The 18,552-nt window shown below is 38.6% G+C and overlaps 1 protein-coding gene across 4 annotated transcripts in view; it reads right to left on the bottom strand.

Annotated features, from left to right (window-relative positions):
• The window catches only part of LOC122809252 (myosin-10-like), a 3,714,157-nt gene that overhangs the window by 724,896 nt on the left and 2,970,709 nt on the right, over positions 1-18,552 (bottom strand). For all 4 annotated transcript variants that reach the window (XM_044080584.1, XM_044080595.1, XM_044080606.1 and 1 more), the window contains one exon: positions 17,723-17,827. In XM_044080584.1, the coding sequence (XP_043936519.1) occupies positions 17,723-17,827 (105 nt within the window). The remainder of the gene's footprint in view (positions 1-17,722; positions 17,828-18,552) is intronic.

Here is an 18,552-nt window from a genome sequence, read left to right as displayed (position 1 = left end):
CAAAGTCAGGAGACCCTAAGAAACCTGAGGAAAAGCAAAATTGAAAGGTAAAAGGTCAGCTAAAAGGAGGGAAAGCAGAGAATGGCTCCCCCTAGGTCCATAATAAAATAGAAGAAAATTAATTGACAAGAAAACAGGGGAAAGAAGGGTGGGAAGCAATACTGCAAGAATTATAAGTAGGACGTCTACTGTTGTGGAAAGTTCTTGAACTATGTACTATGTCCTTTCTTACATCACTGTTGTAGTATTCCAGTACCATTGGGTGAGTCCCAAAGCGTGATACTTACTGTAGATGGATTAGATAAAGGGGAACTGTCAATTAATCCAGACACAGAGAGAGACAGAGAGAGAGAGAGAGAGCAGATCTAGCAAAATAAGCTCTGGATCTTGAGAAAGCATCTACCCTATAATGCTTCATGAAATGGTAGAGAGAAGACAAAATGGCTGCTTCTAGAATAATCCTGGAGGCAATTCCTTTGTAAAAAGATCCAGGGAAGGAAATATTCTAGTGGAATGGGCCTTAACTGGAGAAGGCAAGTCTTTACACTGGTGGATATAACAAAAGGAAATGGACTAAAGATCCAGTTACAATGGTTTGCTTAGAAACAGAGTTACCAAACTTGGCATCCAGGAAGGAAACAAACACCTGGTCAGTTTTCCAAATTGTCTTTAGTTTTAACCACATAAAATCTGAGCTACCTGTACACATCAAGGGAACGTATGGCTCTTTCACCCTTGTTTTGAGGGTTTGGAAAGAAGGTTGGAGGATTAATGGCCTTGTTGAGGGAAAACTTTTTGGCAACTTTAGACATAAAGGAAGGATAGTCCATCATAGAAACCATGTCTTTATGAAAAATAAGAAAGTGGGAGAGGCCGTAATGGCTTGAAGCTCAGAAAGTAAGGACGATTAGTAAATTGGTTTTCCATGTGCAGGATTTCAGAGAAGTGGAAGCTGTTGGTTCAATAGGTGGCTACGTAAGTTTTTCCAAGTCAAATTTCAGGTCCCACGGAGAAGGAATAGCCCTCCAAGGTGGGTCTGAATGAGGGATGTCTTAAGAAACTGTTTGATCTCAACTCTAGAAAGCAGAGGTGGATCTAGAGGCATATATGCAGAAATGTCAGACAAATGTGCATTAATAGAGAAGTAGGCTAGACCAGCTCTTAAGAGCTAACACAAACATGAAGGACAGCAGGAATCCCAGTTTAAACAAAATTATGTTTGTTAGTAGACACCAATTAGAAAATCTTTTCCATTTGGATATACAAGGCTTTCTAGTGGTAGGTTTTCATGTCATCTTCCAACAAATACTCTTATCTTTGGAATAATTCACATATTCATACCAAACAAGAGTAAAATCCACTCCAACTTGAAGGTGAACCCAGACAACTGGATGAGTAGCCACAAATTCTGTCTCTGGGTCTAGCTTGTGCTACCCTCCTGAAGGCAGGATGTATGTGTGAAGGTGTTGGCAAGGATCTAATGATCCTTGAACTCATCTTCATTTCAAAGTCTATAATCCTATTAAACAGATGAAGACATATTGCACGGTCCAATATAGTTGATTCTGTTGATACAGTATCAAAGCTGCCACAGCACATCCACAGTACGCAGAATACTCACTCCTTTTTTCTTAGGGTCAGAAGGAAGCTTAATGGACTGATACAGCATGCATTCTGAGACTACTAAAGTATGTTGGATGGGCTGATCTGTAAAGGGACACTATCCTTAATGAAAGCTGTGTAAATGTCACAGCCAGGAGCTCAGAGATCCTTCTAACTGATGTGTTTGCTATAAGCAAAAGTGTCTTCAAGAAGGGGTGCCTTACGCTAACTGAACAAGATGGTATAAAGGATAGTAACGTCAACTTTCTGAAAGCATTTCACGTCTCAGGCTGGCAAATCACCACAGGAACTCTGCTGATGGAGGGAAAATCTGACTGTCTGAGTGACAGCGGTGGTCCCAAAGGCCAGATACCATTGTTTTTTTTCATATGCAATCCAGTATGACATACTACTAGTATAGAAAAAGTATCACAGTGGATATCCAAAATGGCTGCACACTGAGCAAAAGGATGATTACAGCTCCCTCAGTCTAAAAACTAAGAAATTGTAAAAAAAAAAAAAAAAAAAAAAAAAACTCAGTTAAAATTATCAATTTAGGTAAAATTCAGTTACTGACTAGTAATTACACTGCATGGGTGCTATTATTGCCAGTAAAGAAGAAATTGTTAAATTGTTTGCAGAAACACATATCAGAATCACCAGACTCCACTGTACTGCTGTTTCCGTTATAGTTTAATCTGTCCAAACAGTTACACTGTGTGAGATCATTACAATTCTATTATAACATGCAGTCTTTAGCTTTTTATGAACTGTCTCAATTGCACCCTTGATTAAAATGTCTCCCCAGAAGAGAGAACAATGTTCAGTTTTTATGTATCTTTTCAAAGCAACAGATGTTGTTTTCCAATGCCCTTGCAGTTTGCATGACTGATTTCTGTTTTATGTCCTTCTTTGGTTATTTGATTCCTTGCTGTATCTGAAGACTTCACAAAAAGTATCTCCACGTCATCTTTGTGTCACTTGAAGCGTCTGTATTTTATTTAATTTATTTCTGCATCTGAAAGCTCACAGAAAGTCCCTGCTGATCAACTTCCTTCTTTGTATGTTCCAAATATTATTGTAACAGGATGCCATGTCTAGCCCACAAACATATTTACAGTTAAACTAACTAAGCATGTTTTATTTTCACAGGTGTCAGACACATAGCCGTTACTACTTATCTATTCTTAACTGTTTTCATGCTTGCTTAAGCAAGTTGTCAGCCTTGCAGTTACACAGACGCATTTATTTCAAAATCTTGTCAAGTTAACCCTTGCTTTAGAAGGCAGAACTTTGTATTAGAAACAAGCATATTTCTTTTGCATTGCAGCATAAATTTAATTTCATTATTGCTTTGGGAAAAGAATATTTACAATATCTACCAATCCCCCCTTTTTTAATTATTAAGGAAAAACATGCAAAAAAAAGCAATTTACAGGAAAATGTGATCCTTTGTACTTAATAGCCTTTCTTCATTGTTAACAGTTACATGTCTGACAGTTTTATTAACACAATTTTTAACACATAGGTTCATAGGTTCATACTAGGCTATCTGCCCTAGGGCATTTATAAGCCTAGCCAGAGTGTGTTTGGCTTTCGCCACCCATTTTAAATGAATTTTGCTATGCCCTTTTTCGAGGTTAGTATACTGTGCCTCTGTCTAACAGTGACACAGAAGTGATACCCGAGGTAAACCTATTATCTCCCATCCATTCATCAAGATTCCTCTTGAAGAGAGTCATAGGTTCAACATCTCCTCTGTTATATCTGAGATAGCTCCATAAGTTGCATTTGCTAAAACGTTTATCAACTTATTAACTTTCCATAATGCCTTAGTGGCACCATACCAGTGAAAAATTTCATCTCCTGAAATAACATAATTTCTTATGTCCAGCTGTTTTAAAATCTTTCCCTATTTTGGAAAACTATCATGAACCTCCCTCTTTTTCTGGTGATTTTTTACCATGTCCTCTGGTAATGTGTGAGTAATTCTCATTATTAGAACTGCATACTCTATGTAACAGAATTTCTCCTCTTTCATCTCTTCCTTAAAAGAAGTATTATGTGTTAACTCCCATGCTGTTTTTATTTTTTCACAAGCCGCGGTGGTACAGCGGTAGCGTTGTTGCCTCACAGCAAGAGGTTCTCCTGTTCGATTCTCGGCTGGAGTGCCTTTTGTGTGGAGTCTGCATGTCCTCCCCACGGTCGAGTGGCCTCCGAAAGACATGCGTGAATGGGCATGCCTTCGCTGAAGGTTGGGCGCCGGGCTGGCAACTCACACCATAAAAATCTACTGCCAATCATTAGCGGATTGGAGTTCCACTGTGGTGACCCCTAACCGGGAAAAGCTGAAAAGACAAACAACTAAAGCTTTTTCACATGACCAGAGTTGGTGTAAAGTAGCAACTCTGACTGTCCCTTTCTTTTGAAAACAGAATATCCCTTTTTCTATTTTCATCAACTGTAAATGTTTTTTTATGGCTGATTGTTTTACAACTCCATTTTTATAAGATTCTTTAAGCATAAAACCTGTATGTGTAACCTCTACAGGGACTGCATGTAATGGCATTTTCTCTCTGTAAGGAATGTGGCTAAAAACCCAACAATTTGACTTGTTACGTGCCTTTGTAAACAAACTTTGCATGTCCAAAAATATATTGAAATCAGGTATCCGATCATGATGTCCCTGTTCTTATGATCTATTATATCTGTGTATCTCTCACCATTTTTCTTTGGAACTGTTTTATTTGCATTTGCTTTTGTATGTACATTTTTTTAGATTGCCTTTTCCTGTCCATAGATTGCTATTACAGAAACAAATTTAAACTTTCCTAAGACCCTTAACAGACTGTTACTGTACTGATACTGTTTGATTGTTATTAACTTACACTGATTTTTATGACCCAACATGGTGTGTTGCTTTTGCTTGGATTTTTATTAGCTGAAAAATGCTATTTGTCTAAGTTTTTATAAAGTTTTTTTAATGACTCTGTACTTTACTACCTGTATGTACTCCTGTGTATTATTCCCAGGATGGCAGTTACACCAGTCTGACTAATGATGTTCTTGCTGTATTAGTTTGTTTATAAGACTGTTTGCTGTTATATTTTATGTAAGACATTCTTTTGAAAATATGACATTACAGTCACTGTTTTTTACCAATATTGATCCTGTTTTCTGTATGCATAAGCTGCCTTTGGAGACATACTGTACTTTTAATGTGAGGGGGAGTTGACCCTCTCTTGTTACCATAGAACCTTTTGTCATTTAGGATTTGTCATAGGTACTGCTTTAAATGTTACTCCATTTCCAGACGTAGATGTGGACTTACATACCCAACATTTAATTGCATTGTTTAGTTTTGCATATTCCATTTGTATTACTGTAAATGTATTTACTGTATCTGTATTAACTTTAACTTTACACTGTACCTGTATTAACTTTACTCTGTGTCTGTATGTCTATAGGTTATTTCTGTGTTTATTCTGAATCCGTCCTGACTTATTAAACCAGTAAAGTAATATTTATTTTTCTGTCTTTTCCTGTCTCCTTTGTTTAATTAATTTACATTGAGTTTAAAAGATCCCTGTACTTTGCTGCGAACTGATAACGTGTTCCATTAATTTATTGCTTTAATGCCTATTGCCTGCCATGATCTGGGTTATAGGAAGGATTATCCCCATATACCACTGGTCATAATTTACCATTTCATTACAATGTTAGTGTTTGTAATTACCCTTTTCAGTAAGGCAAGGGGTTTGTCCTTCCTTCTGTATATTGCTTACCTCCTTTTTCTGTGTACCCTCATGTTTGCAGGTTATTTGCATATGTGCTCTTTTCTACTTATGAGTTACCTGTTTGAAAACAGTGTATTAACTGTCTGTGGCTGTCTCCTGTTTCCATCATTGCACTGCAGAATTGTCTGCAGCAGACAAGACTGTTGCACCTGTAACAACTGTGACATCTTTAGGCTTAATTTTTATCTTTAGACTTTAAAGCATTAAGCTGCTTTTTGTAGTCTACAAGCTATTTTTGTATATTTCCTATGTGCATCTGCAATACTGCTTACTTCTTTTAAACTGTCTAGCACTCTGGCTTTGTCTTGCTCCACGTGGCGTTTGAGATGTGTAATCTCTGAGTCTGTATCTATCTGTCTGGCAGAAAGTGATTTTAAAGCTGCACCTGCATTTTGCAGAATGTCATTAACTGTCTGACGAAATTGCTTCAACATACCATCTTGCCTGACCAAAATATTATTTTGTTTTTTTCTGTCATGCTATTTAGACCGTCTGTCTGATCATTTTCATATTTTTTTTTTTAGTTTTTTAAATGGTGGAAACTGGCATTACCTTGTCTGTGTGTTTAAAACAGTTATGTGAGTCTAGACACTCACCAGTTTCAGTTTACGTGTGTGTGTGTGTGTGTGTGTGTGTGTGTGTGTGTGTGTGTGTATATATATATATATATATATATGTGCGTGTGTGTGTGTGTGTGTATATATATATATATATATATATATATATATATATATATATATATATATATATATATATATGTATATTAGTGTGTGTATGTATGTGTATGAATATATATGTATGTACTCTTGCATGTATATTTGCTTGAATGTATACATGGAAAACTTAAACATTTATATACTCTTATTCAGTTGTGAAATGTCTTGAAATGCTCTACCAAGTTCTTATCTACTCTCATTGTATATTCTGTACACTTGTATTTTCAACCAAAAGAGGGAATATCCTCTTAATGTATACTTCCGGCTGTAAAGTCTACAATCTGTATGCTACTACTCTGTAATGTCTTTTTTGTAAATTTTTCTTCTCTCTGTAAACATGGAATTTTTCTCCCCAGAACTCTGCTGAAAACGGACACGTTGTCCAGTCTGACTATCCTGGCAAACAAATGTTAAATAAATAAATAAATAAATAAATAAATAGATTCAATCCCATTACAAAGGCCACTATTAAATACAAAATGTGTGCTTCTACACATGAAATGTGATTCTGCTAGAAGTAGCTAAGAAAGGCTGGAAGTTTGTTGATTATGTTAAAGTGGTGAGTGAAATGCAAGGCAGAAAACTCTGTTCATGTCATTAATGTTTATATGGACACTGAAGGGACTTAAGAAAGTAACTTTAACAGGACAAAATCATCCTCCTCAATGCAGAGTAAACCTATCTGGTGGACATCTGCAATAAATAAAACTCTATAATACAAGGAAAAAAATTGCTGTCCAGGACCAAGAAGGAGCAAATGCCTAATTGGAAGCAATATTTCCTTAGCCTGAACAAGCAAATAAGAGCACTAGTGAAAGCTCCAAAGCAAACTTTCCGAGTCCAAACTGGCCATATCTACTACAGACAATCACAAGGCTTTCTTCACTTATGTCCGCAAAATCAAGGGAAGCACCCAGATCTACTCAGAACTGGTGGTCAAGAACACCACATACACAAACGCCATAGATACAGCCAACCTGCTGGTAGAAAGGTTCAGTGAAAACTTCTCCCCTTTGTCCCCACATCAGTAAATCAGGACATCCCCAGAACCTGCCCCCCTCCCCTTACATCTAGCGAGCACGTCATCACTGCCCCCTAAAAGGCAAAAAATACAGCCTCCATGGGACCCGATAACATCCCAGGCTGCATCCCACATGAACTCAGGCAGGAACTTGCAGCACCATTAGGCACCCTATTCAACCTAAGCCTGAGTACCAGCTTCGTCCCAGCCAAGTGGAGGACAGTCACTGTCATCCCTTTGCACAAATGATCCAGGAAATTATAGACCTGTTAGCCGAACTAGCCTGATCTGCAAGGTCATGGAGCGGATTATCATGGACCTCATTAACAAGGACATTGGCAATCTTCAAACACTATATCCCACACAGTTTGGTTTCCTCAAGGGGAAGTCATGCCTGTTAAATTTGGTCAACTTCTTTGAAACAGTCACCAAAGACATGGCAAAGGGGAAGATGGTGCATACTGCCTACCTTGACCTGGCCAAAGCCTTTGATACTATTCCCCACTTGGGTATAAAAGATAAACTCTCTCAACTACGCATCAATCCGTATGGTACCTGATGGGTAGCAAACTGGCTCACTTAATAGAACCCACCTAGTCAAAATAGGGGAAGCCACCTCAAGCAGTCGATCCGTAATGAGCGATGTACCCCTTTGTTGTTTGGGATATACTTTTCAGAGGTGGAGGCCAAAACTAGTGGGATATAGATGACCAAGTCTGCAGATGACTGCAAGCTGGGTGCTGTCATCAATTCCCCTAGCGATGTGGACATCCTCCTAGAGGGTATCACCCAAACAAATGACTAGTGCCAGAAACATGGCCTCAAACTGAATGCCAAAAAATGCATCATCATCCCCTTTGGGGAGAATGATCCCCCCACAAATTATCACATTAATAACAAGGTCCTAAGCACGCAATAAGTCGTGAGGGACTCGGGTACTCAGGTTGACAGCAAACTGATTTCTGACCACCATACTGCCTCCGTTGTACAGAAAACTTTCTACATGACCCACCTCATTAGTAAGTGTATCTCATCCAGGGACAAGGTAGTCATAACATCCCTGTATTCTTCCCTTATAAGACCCATTATTGAGTACAAAGCCCCTTTTGGCATGTACCTCAAAAAGCACATGCAGCAGCTGGAGAGACCACAGAGGTTCCTCACCAGGAGAATCCAGGGCCTCAAACATCTACCCTACACAGATAGGCGAAAGTCCTTGTCCCTCTGCTCCATCTCCTACAGACTCCTCAGAGGTGACCTCTGTCTGGTATACAAAGCAATCTGAGACCCCACCTTGACGGGACTGCTGGATATCTGCAAGTCAAGCTCCACTCGAGTAACCCGCATGCGTGACCTCAACCTGGTCTCTGACATCAACAGGAGTTGAGGACGGAAAAATCTGTGTCCCAGAGACTCCCCCTTCTGTGGAATAGACTGCTGCTCCATGTCAAGCAGAGTACCTCATTAACCCTTTTTAAGCACAACCTGGATAACTGGACAGAGAACAGAAAATACACACCTCAGATTCCACCTGTGCCCCTGCTGGACAGGGATATTGGGTGCTGACTTTCGGAACATCGGCTGAATTCTTGGCTATGCTTGTAAGGACCTCGGGGCTAATAGCCTAGTAACTTCCTATGATCCTACTTAAGCAAAACATTTCTGTTACTAATATTTATATAAAAATGTCAAATTGTCATGTTATACTGTAAACTAATTATGTATAGTGTGCAATCACAGGTATTTTATATATAAAGTGGGTAGAGTTTTATCAATAAAAGCTGAGTATGGTAAAAGTATAAAAGAAAGCACTTTTTGTGAGTTACAATGTTTCTACATTTTATACTATAACAATATAAGAAAGGTCAGAAAGACGCAGCTTAAAAATAAAACATTCTGGGTGGCTACAGGACATAAATGTATTAATGATCATATTATATGCAGAATTTTAACTTCCTCTGTTTTATAGACGTGAGTGGCCATAGGTGTTTACTAGGCTAATGACCACAAGGGCCTTTTTAAGCCTAGATGTGCATCCCAAACCTAACTGTAAGTAGGGCCTAGGGAGATGAAACATTTACAAGCAGGAGCTTGGGAGATGAACCATTTCAGGCTACCTGTGTCCATTAGAGACACAGGTGCCAAGCCAGGGATGAATTTCCTGTTCCCCATCCAACTGTCCAAGTTACACTTACATTTAGTTAGGGAAGGACTCTGTTTCACATGGATGGGAAGCCTGTTCCAGAGAAGGGGTAGTGTCTGGGATACACACCTGTCTCTCCAGTAGGTCCTATTTATAGCACTGGCAAGGTTTAAGTTGTAAAAATGGGTAAGTCTGGTGCTGTATGTTTTGCAGATATGCAGGAGGTCCATCAGAGTGGGGTATGACAATGCCTTGTATGCCACGCATAGACTTCTACTCAACAGCCTGTAAGAGACAGAATACAGGGATAATGCCTTGAGGCAATCTGCACAGGACATGTTACTTACACTCTATATTCTTTTAGTGAGGAATCATAATGAACATTCTAATTGTTGGATATGCCTGGTTAGGTACATAACAAAGGGGGCACTGTACTCAGTGATAGGTCTGATGAATGCCAAATACAGTGGAAGAATGACTTCCTTGGACCTAGATGCCACACTTTTGTTTACAAGCTGCACAACACAGATTGACTTCCTCTCCACTGTAGACACATGATGGTCAAAGGATAGATTACTTCTATGTGTGTCCCCAAGTCCCTGACTATTGGGTCAACTCTTTAGGGGTGTGTTGTCAATATGATACTTACCAAGAGTAGATGACTTCCTGAAGGATACTATTATGCATCTCTTGGCATTTAGTTTTAGTCCATGGCTCTGACACCAGCTGTTTATCTGTGTCAGCCCTTCCTGGAGAACATTTGTGTTGGTGTGGTATTCACTGATAACTCCTAATTTGCAATCATCTGCAAATTTAGTCAGCCAGAAGCGACTGACATTGGTCTTGACTTCAGTGAAGTAAATGCCAAAAAGGAATGGTCCCAGGACTGATTCCTAAGGGACCCCACTTGTGACCAGCCTCTTTGTAGAGGTGGACTCCCCAGTTCTAACTTCCTGGGTCCTGCGTGTGAGCCAGCTGACTATCCACGGGGTGAAATTAGAGCTTGTACCTAACCTCTTGAGTTTGTCAACAATGCCCGAGTTGGGTATTGTGTCAAATGCCTTGGCCAGGTCAAGGTAGGCAGTGTGAACCATTTTGCCCTCATCCATTGCTTTGGTGACCTTCTCAAAAAAGTCCCCCAGGTTGAGTAGGCACGACCTGCCCTTGACAAAACTAAACTGGGTTGTATCCAGTGCCTGACGTTTCCTATGTCATTTTTGATCATTTCCATGATAATTCTATCCACGACTTTGCATATGAGACTAGTGAGACTTATGGGTCTGTAGTTTCCAGGGTCTGTAGATGGCCCACCTTTGTGCAGAGGGATGACTGCTGCTGTTCTCCATTCATGAGGCATAAAGCCTGTTTGGAGACTGCAATTAAATAGCAATTCCAGATGGCCTGAAAGGTCATTTTATGCTCTTTAGAAGGACATCCTGGGATACTGCTTGGGCCCACTGATGCAGTGTTCTTGACCTTAAAGAGAGCATTAAGGACCTGTTCCCTAGTGAAAGCAGGGGGAATTATATTTGATGGTACAGGGAAGGTTGAGGGTGAGAGTGGGGTAAAGCTGAACTTGAATTTGTCAGCCAGTAGATATATCTTCTGGCTTTTCCCTATTTTTAACTTCTCCACATCTTTTGGGTCTCTAATGGCAAGACAGGAATGGACCTGATTCCTAAGTCAAAGTATGATTAAAGATAATGAAATTAGTAGCGTTTCAATCTTTGATGTTAGCCAGAAGTGTTCTTCGCACCACCTGCAATGTGCACAGCAATGACTCTTTCTGTAATTCATACAGAGTTACACGAATTGCTAACATTATTAAGTATGAATGTAAATTCTTATATTTTATAAGACCTGTTGCCCCTACTACTACTGGAACTGTCTGGGTATACGTTTTCCACATTGCACTTGTTTCTGCCTGCAAATCCTTGTATTTTATGACTTTGGGTCTTTCTGTACATAAGACATGGCAGTCACTAGATGCATCAATTTCAGTGATTGATACTACTTTTGCCTTTTTTCATTGAATACTATATCTGATTTTTTCACATCTATTTTTGAACTGTTGGTAATGGGTGAGCCCATGTGATATAAACTTCAACATTTTCTATAATGCTTTGTGGCTCATGTTTCCAATGTTTTTCAGCTACTTCATATTTATAATGTTTGCACAATCCCCAATGCAATGCCTTGCCACATTATTATGCCTTTCAGTATACAGTCCTTCTGCCATTAGAATATCACAACCAACAACAAGATGTGCAAATGTTTCCAATTCTGTTTTACAAATTCTACATTTGGCTGTTTCTCCAACATGTTCAATGGACTTTGTAAACCAATGTGTACGTAGTCCACAATCTTGGGCTGCTGATATTAACCTTTCATCTTCTGGTTTAAATTTACATCTCCTTAACCATTTCTGTTCAGTACAGGTGGCTCCATTAACAATGAGCTCTGCTCATAACTGTGTACTGCCTTTGAGGTTGTGGACATAGCTAAAGAATACTTTGTGGTTGTCCTTAGCCTGGGAGGCCACACATCTCAAATTTGGCTTTGGTAGACCTTATTTGTCCTCTGAGTTGTTTATTTAGTTTGTTGACAGTGTTCTTATCCTGCTGGGTGCTGCACATCCTAATTCTTGCCATAATTTTCTTCCTTCTGTTATACAACCTACTGATGTTGTGATTCCACCAAGGTGGCTTGTTTTTTTGAGTTTTTCTGTACTTCTTCCTGGTGAGTACAGATGCCTCTACACAGCTATTAACATGCTTGTATAGGGTTTCTGTAAACAGTTCTGCGTAGGCAGCAGTGTTTTCAGGGATTATAGGGGCTTTCATTTTTACCAGGTTATCACTTAATAGTAGGAAGTTAGCCTTAGAGTAGTTCTTGAATGGTCCAGGGTTAGTTGGGCTTCAAGTTTTTATTTTTACTTCAAAGGAGATCATTTTGTGGTCTGACCTTACCAGAGAAGACATTACATTAGGGAGGGTGCAGCACTCTCCCATATCAGTACGAACCAGATCCAGTATGGTTGCACCCGTTTGGTGTACTTACAATGTAGTTGAGAGAGTTTGTGTTCTTCTTGTTTGTTCACTAATGTTCTTAGTTTAAGCTATAGACAGGGTTTTAAGTAAATAGGCTTAATAAATAAGGCAACACGATGAAAAAACATGAAAACTACAGTTCTTGGTTGCATTTAACAGGTCACTAGCTATTTTTTTTCCATTAGCAAATACTTTTAGTTGGAGATAAGGAGCAAGTGGGGACAGGCTGTAAGATACGTTTAGCAAGGAGTATCTTAATTATAGGATAGGTAATACCTGTGCGTGCAGTGATCAGTTTGAGACAATTGCTCCTATTTGGAGGGGAACTTCATTTCTGGAAAGTGTACACAGTTTTTTTTCTGTTTGCTGTAAGTTAAAAAGGAACAAAGTGTTGAAAATCTATTTAGATTTTTTTTTTATTTCTTGAGTGTTTTTATTGAAGAGAAGACTCTCGAAAATGTGGCATGGGGTCAAATAAAGATGAGAAAATGCAACTAAGTAGGAGGTTAGCCTGCCAAACATTAGTGTTCGCAAGCAAGCTGAAAGTTGGTAACATATGTTCAAAAGAACTGTCATGTATAATAGGTGAAAATAATAGCTTTTTATCATAACTGGCTACTTTGTCGATATTAACAAGAAATGTAAATGGCCTTACAAATACAGACAAAAAGCCAAGAAATATATTAAGAAGCGTGGGGTGCAAATAACAATGTTACAGGACATACTGGATAGAAATAAGGATGTGAACTTGATAAAATATGTCATGGCAGACATTCAGTAAATATCAGGGGCACAGGAAAAGGGTGGTAACAATACTGATTCTGAAAGGGTCTTCTACAGTGACAGAAGCTGAAAAAATACAGTAATAGTTTATTTGTGGGAGTAAGTGGATATTGGCAGTGGAGAAGGATTACAACAGATCTACTTATATTCCACCAAAACTAATACTATAGATTTGGGAGAAATAATAAGCTTTCTGCGGGGATTACTATTTATCAGTGAGGACTAGAACCTGATTTGTTATACTGAGGATGTATCAGGGGACCTTGATGGGAAAATATAACAAAAGAAGGTAGACTTCTGAAGAAGTACATCAGAATATGTGGTGTGGAAGATATGAATTCAGCAGCAGGAACTTGAGCAAAATGTATAATATTGTTCCACAACTTGCAATAATTGGACTAGCCTGGATAAAAATTATATTTCACAGGAGCATGCATACTTACATTACATTGTGATATGTAGTGAGAGTAGGGAACAGGTGGAGGAGACCCTGGAGAGGTGGAGATGCACTCTAGAGAGAAGAGGAATGAAGGTCAGCAGGACTAAGACAGAATATATGTGTGTGATGAGAGGGAAGACAGAGGATTGGCAAGGATGCAGGGAGTAGAGGTGGCGAAGGCGGATGAGTTTAAATACTTGGGATCAACAGTTCAGAGTAATTGTGAGTGTGGAAGAGAGGTGAAGAAGAGAGTACAGGCAGGATGGAGTGGGTGGAGAAGAGTGTCAGGAGTGATTTGTGACAGACGAGTACCAGTAAGAGTGAAAGGGAAGGTCTATAAGGCGGTAGTGAGACCAGCTATGTTATATGGGTTGGAGACAGTGGCACTGACAAAAAGGCAGGAGTCAGAGCTGGACGTGGCAGAGTTAAAGATGTTAAGATTTGCACTGGGTGTGACGAGGGTGGACAGGATTAGGAATAAGTACATTAGAGGGTCAGCCCAGGTTGGAAGGTTTGGAGACAAAGCCAGAGAGGCAAGATTACGTTGGTTTGGACATATGCTGAGGAGGGATGCAGAGTATATTGGGAAAAAGATGTTAAGGATGAAGCTGCCAGGTAACAGAAAAAGAGGAAGGCCTAAGATAAGGTTTATAGATGTGGTGAGAGAGGACATGCAGGTGGTTGGTGTGACAGAGCAAGATGCAGAGGACAAGAAGAAATGGAAACAGATGATCTGCTGTGGTGACCCGTAATGGGAGCAGCCAAAAGAAGGAGCATGCATACTTAAACAAATGCTTTCACACTAATCCAATAACTATATCAGATTAGGCACCAACAAAAAACTAACATAAAGATGCAGGGTAATGATATCAGAAGGAGGAACTTGCACTTTCCTACTTACCTGTTAAAAAGAGAGGAACTTAAGGACTAAGTAGTGAAAATAACTCAAGAGTTACTAAGTAAGACAGAAATTTCTTCAAAGAGATAGCTAGTGAGTGGGATAAAAAATGACAATGGAGTTTAAAAACATGGTAGAAATAAGGGAGAAATAGCTATGTGAAAGAATTAATAGAAATCATTTAGATGGGCTGGAAAAAGTTATAAATTTGCAGGAGAAGGGAAATCTCACAGAAGAAGAAGAGGAGCAACTGCCAAACAATAGAGGGAAAATAAGCAAGCATTCAGTCAACTTACTGGAGTTTAAAAAGGCTGCTATTAAGCAAGCATATTTCAACAACTCTTGAACACAAAATATTTTGTACAATGACTTAAGCAAAAGAAAGTAGAAAACGGTATAGCCAAACTTAGGGAGCCATGGTAAGAAAAATAACCTGAGATCCTATAAAGGCACTAGAGAAATTTTGGAAATTTTATGAACATTTTTATAAAGCAAAGGAATGGGGAAACCAAAAAATGTACAAAGAAAAATGATTATGGAAGGGTTAATTATGCCAAGGTTAGATGGTTACACTTCAAAACATCTAAATCTCATAACATCTAAACTCAAAACATTAAGACCACAACATCTAAAACCCATAACATCGAATTTCATAACATTGAAACTTTGCATCATAACATCGCACACTACAAATTACATAAAAATAAAATCCCCTCCACCTATAACACCAAAATAACAAACACATTTTTACTACGTTTCTGCAGCCCCATGCGTGTGGCTCTGCCCCCCACACCCCCATAAATTAAATATACCAACTCTGAGATCGCAATACAGTGAGAAAATCCTAACCCCACTGTATCGTGACCACCATAAAGAATGCACACATAATGTCTATATCACTTACCTGTATAGAATAAAAACCACATACAGAGTAGCAAAATAAACACTATATAATAGTATAAATTCCTACTCTAAATAAATAAAAACTACAACATCTCATACTGATACCACAAGAATAACACATTAAACTATAACATTTACATGTTTCATGATGCACTATTCCATATTATACATTTTCGATGCTATGAAATTCGATATTATTGGTTTCAGATGTTTTGGGTTTTAGATGTTGTGGTCTCGATGTTTTGAATTTAGATGTTATGAGTTTTAGATGTTTTGAAGTGTAACTGGTTAGACAGATATGAGGGTCAACAGCTAAGATTGGAAGAGATAAGATAAAAATGTTGATTTATAACTGATTAACAGGGAAGTCTCCAGGAACAAAAGGTACTCCCATGGAAGTTTTGCAATATGTGCAGAATGATGTTGAAAAGGAGTTGTGAGGTTTAATGGAAGCCAGGATTTGAGCAAGTTATGTAAGTACAGAGTGTATGAAATTGTTAAAAGAAAACATACATATTCTGCATGACAGTAGCAATGGAAAAAGTTACTAAGGTTTATTTCTTTTCTATTAATGTGTTTATACTCATTATCATCTAAAAAGTGATGACTTAATAAAGATGTTAAAAAATCAGAAAAAGAACTACAGTACCATGAAAAAGGACTAGACTATAAACAAGATTTTTTCTGAAATGTGCAGAAATACCTAGATCATTAAGGCTATCTTACCCTAAAGAAAGAACATATGCCCTCAAGGAATACTACCAAGTGAGAAGGGTAAAGTCTTGACTTCTGTGGGTTTACTGAGATGTCCACATTAAGTAAGTGGCGCACACGCCAGTCTAAAGAGGCATGAAACAATCATACCTTTCTAATTAATTTGGTTTAGACACAACAGGTGCAAAATCACTCTCTACAAATTTGCTTTTTCAGGAACTAGGAATAGTCTTTAAAAATATTCTGATTTCCTGCCTGGAATTTGTATGCTATGGCTACAAACAGCAACACATGGGGAAAAAAATGGACTTCACTAGCTCTACCTGGTCCCTTGCAATTTGTGTGTGTGTGTGTGTGTGTGTGTGTGTGTGTGTGTGTGTGTGTGTGTGTGTGTGTGTGTGTGTGTGTAACTACTTCTTAGAGCAAGAAATCTGGGCAAAGCCATAAACAGAAGTGGGACAAAGGCCCAATAATTAGGAAACTTTTTAAATATTGCTCTTACAAACTTAGAAAGTTGATAGAATAACAGGTTTTGCATTAGCATGAATTTTTCTGAAGGGTAGAAAGTCAAACTTAAATGTCTATCATCATTTTCTAACTTCAGTCTTTAATGATTTGCCACTAATTTGCCAGAACACCACAATTTTATGGAAAACAGATATAAGAGGCAAAAATCTGGACATTCTGCAAAAATATGTACAGTTGAGAGGTATGTGGGGATGTCTTAGAAGCTGAGGGGTGAAACACTGCGGCATTTCAAGTTTATCATGTGTAATGCCCACTGGCCTGAAGAAAGTCAGAATGGACAAAAGGGCATTCTCCCATATAGGATGTTTTGGGGAGTAGGGGATGAAAGAAAAAAAAAGGAATGCAGCCACAGTTGGCTGATGCTTAAATTCCTTGAAGAAAAGGAGCTAAATCTATCTTTCTGTCTGTGGAGCTGTAGACTATACTGCTCATCTTCTTTCACCACAGGATCATAGACATTTTTCAACAAACTGCTTTTTTTTCTCATAAAGGGTTCTACTTTTCTTTTCTTCCACAGAACAGCTGTACCCAAAGCAGGCAACCTAGCATAGATGTGCTTGTCATCATGCCAACATTTTAATGGGTGGGTGCCCATTCTGCTTATTATCAGAGTGTTCTTGGCGATTCTGTCTCTCAGTGCCTTATCCTGCATCCTTTAAGCCATATACACAATTTGTTTCAGAATATTGCCTCAGCACTGGACTACGCAAGTCTTGCAAATTATGGCTCTAGTAGCTAGGGTGGCAAACATGCAGACCTTCCTGCCAATTCCATTCAAAAATTGTCTTCTCTGTCATTAGGCATGGGGATTAAAATGGGCTAAGCATGAATTTCAAAATGGGGACAATTTAGATCTTTTGACTGCTTCCAGGGAGGCCACTGCCAGGTCAGCAATGTTTTTTTTTTGTATAGGTGCTTATGCTGGCCCTGCACCCTATAAAATCTATTAAGCCTATTACATACATACATGGAGTTGACAGTTTGAGATGCAGCACTATAAACATCTACCAAATCTGACTTTAGCAGATTTGACAAAAATATACGCTCCCTTATTACCATAATCAGACCACAGACACAAAGCAAACCATGAACATTCCAGCACCTCTTCTTTTTAACAAAGCAAGTTACCTGAGCATCCTTAAGCTGCGACTCCACAGTAGACAATTCCTTTGCCATCTTAATGGTTTTCGATTCAGCTGACCCAAGGTTTCCAGATACACTGTCCAGTTCCACCTGTGAACAAACCACAAGGTGTATTAGGAATGTAAGCTAAGACTATTCCACACATTTTCACTGCTTCCCACAAAAAGATCCACTTAAAAATGAATGGCACAAGCACTTCGTACTAACCAGGCCAAAGTACATAAAACTGCAAACTATTTTAAACACAACTTATATTTGTTCTAAAACACTGTAAACATCCACATGAAGGAATGCATATATTCTCAAACAAATTCATGGAACACACATGGCTTGGATCCCCAGTATCATGATGTTCCCCAGAGTACTGTCTGAAGTACAACAGTTTTTATGAAGCTAGAAAAGAATGTTCCTAAATACAATGTTACTTGGTCCACAACAAACTTTAAAAAGTGCCAAATATCATTTCTCATCCTGAATTGTGTGAAACAGTCCTGAATTCTGATTCATCATATGATAACCATGTTCCTTTCACTATGGTGTGAAGATAAACCAAGCTTCTTCATAGTGTACATTGAGTGTAAAATATACTCAAAACACAGTCTTGACACTCATATTTTCTCAAACTTCAAAGTTCAAAAAAGTACAAAACTTAGTGAACTAAATGATTATACTCTGCACAAAAATGCAGAACAAAAATAAGCAAATGCTTTTTGCATGGGGGGTGTATTCTACACCTGCTTTACTTTGTCATACTAACAATGCGATTTCATACATATGGCACAATCAAGTATCTACCTTCTCTACTCTGTAAACTT

This window comes from Protopterus annectens, chromosome 1.part1 (assembly GCF_019279795.1).
Source record: "Protopterus annectens isolate FY-2018-M chromosome 1.part1, PAN1.0, whole genome shotgun sequence".
Classification (NCBI taxonomy): Eukaryota; Metazoa; Chordata; order Ceratodontiformes; family Protopteridae; genus Protopterus; species Protopterus annectens.
Note: the sequence above shows the minus strand (reverse complement) of the source record. Positions and strands in the feature narration are given on the sequence as shown.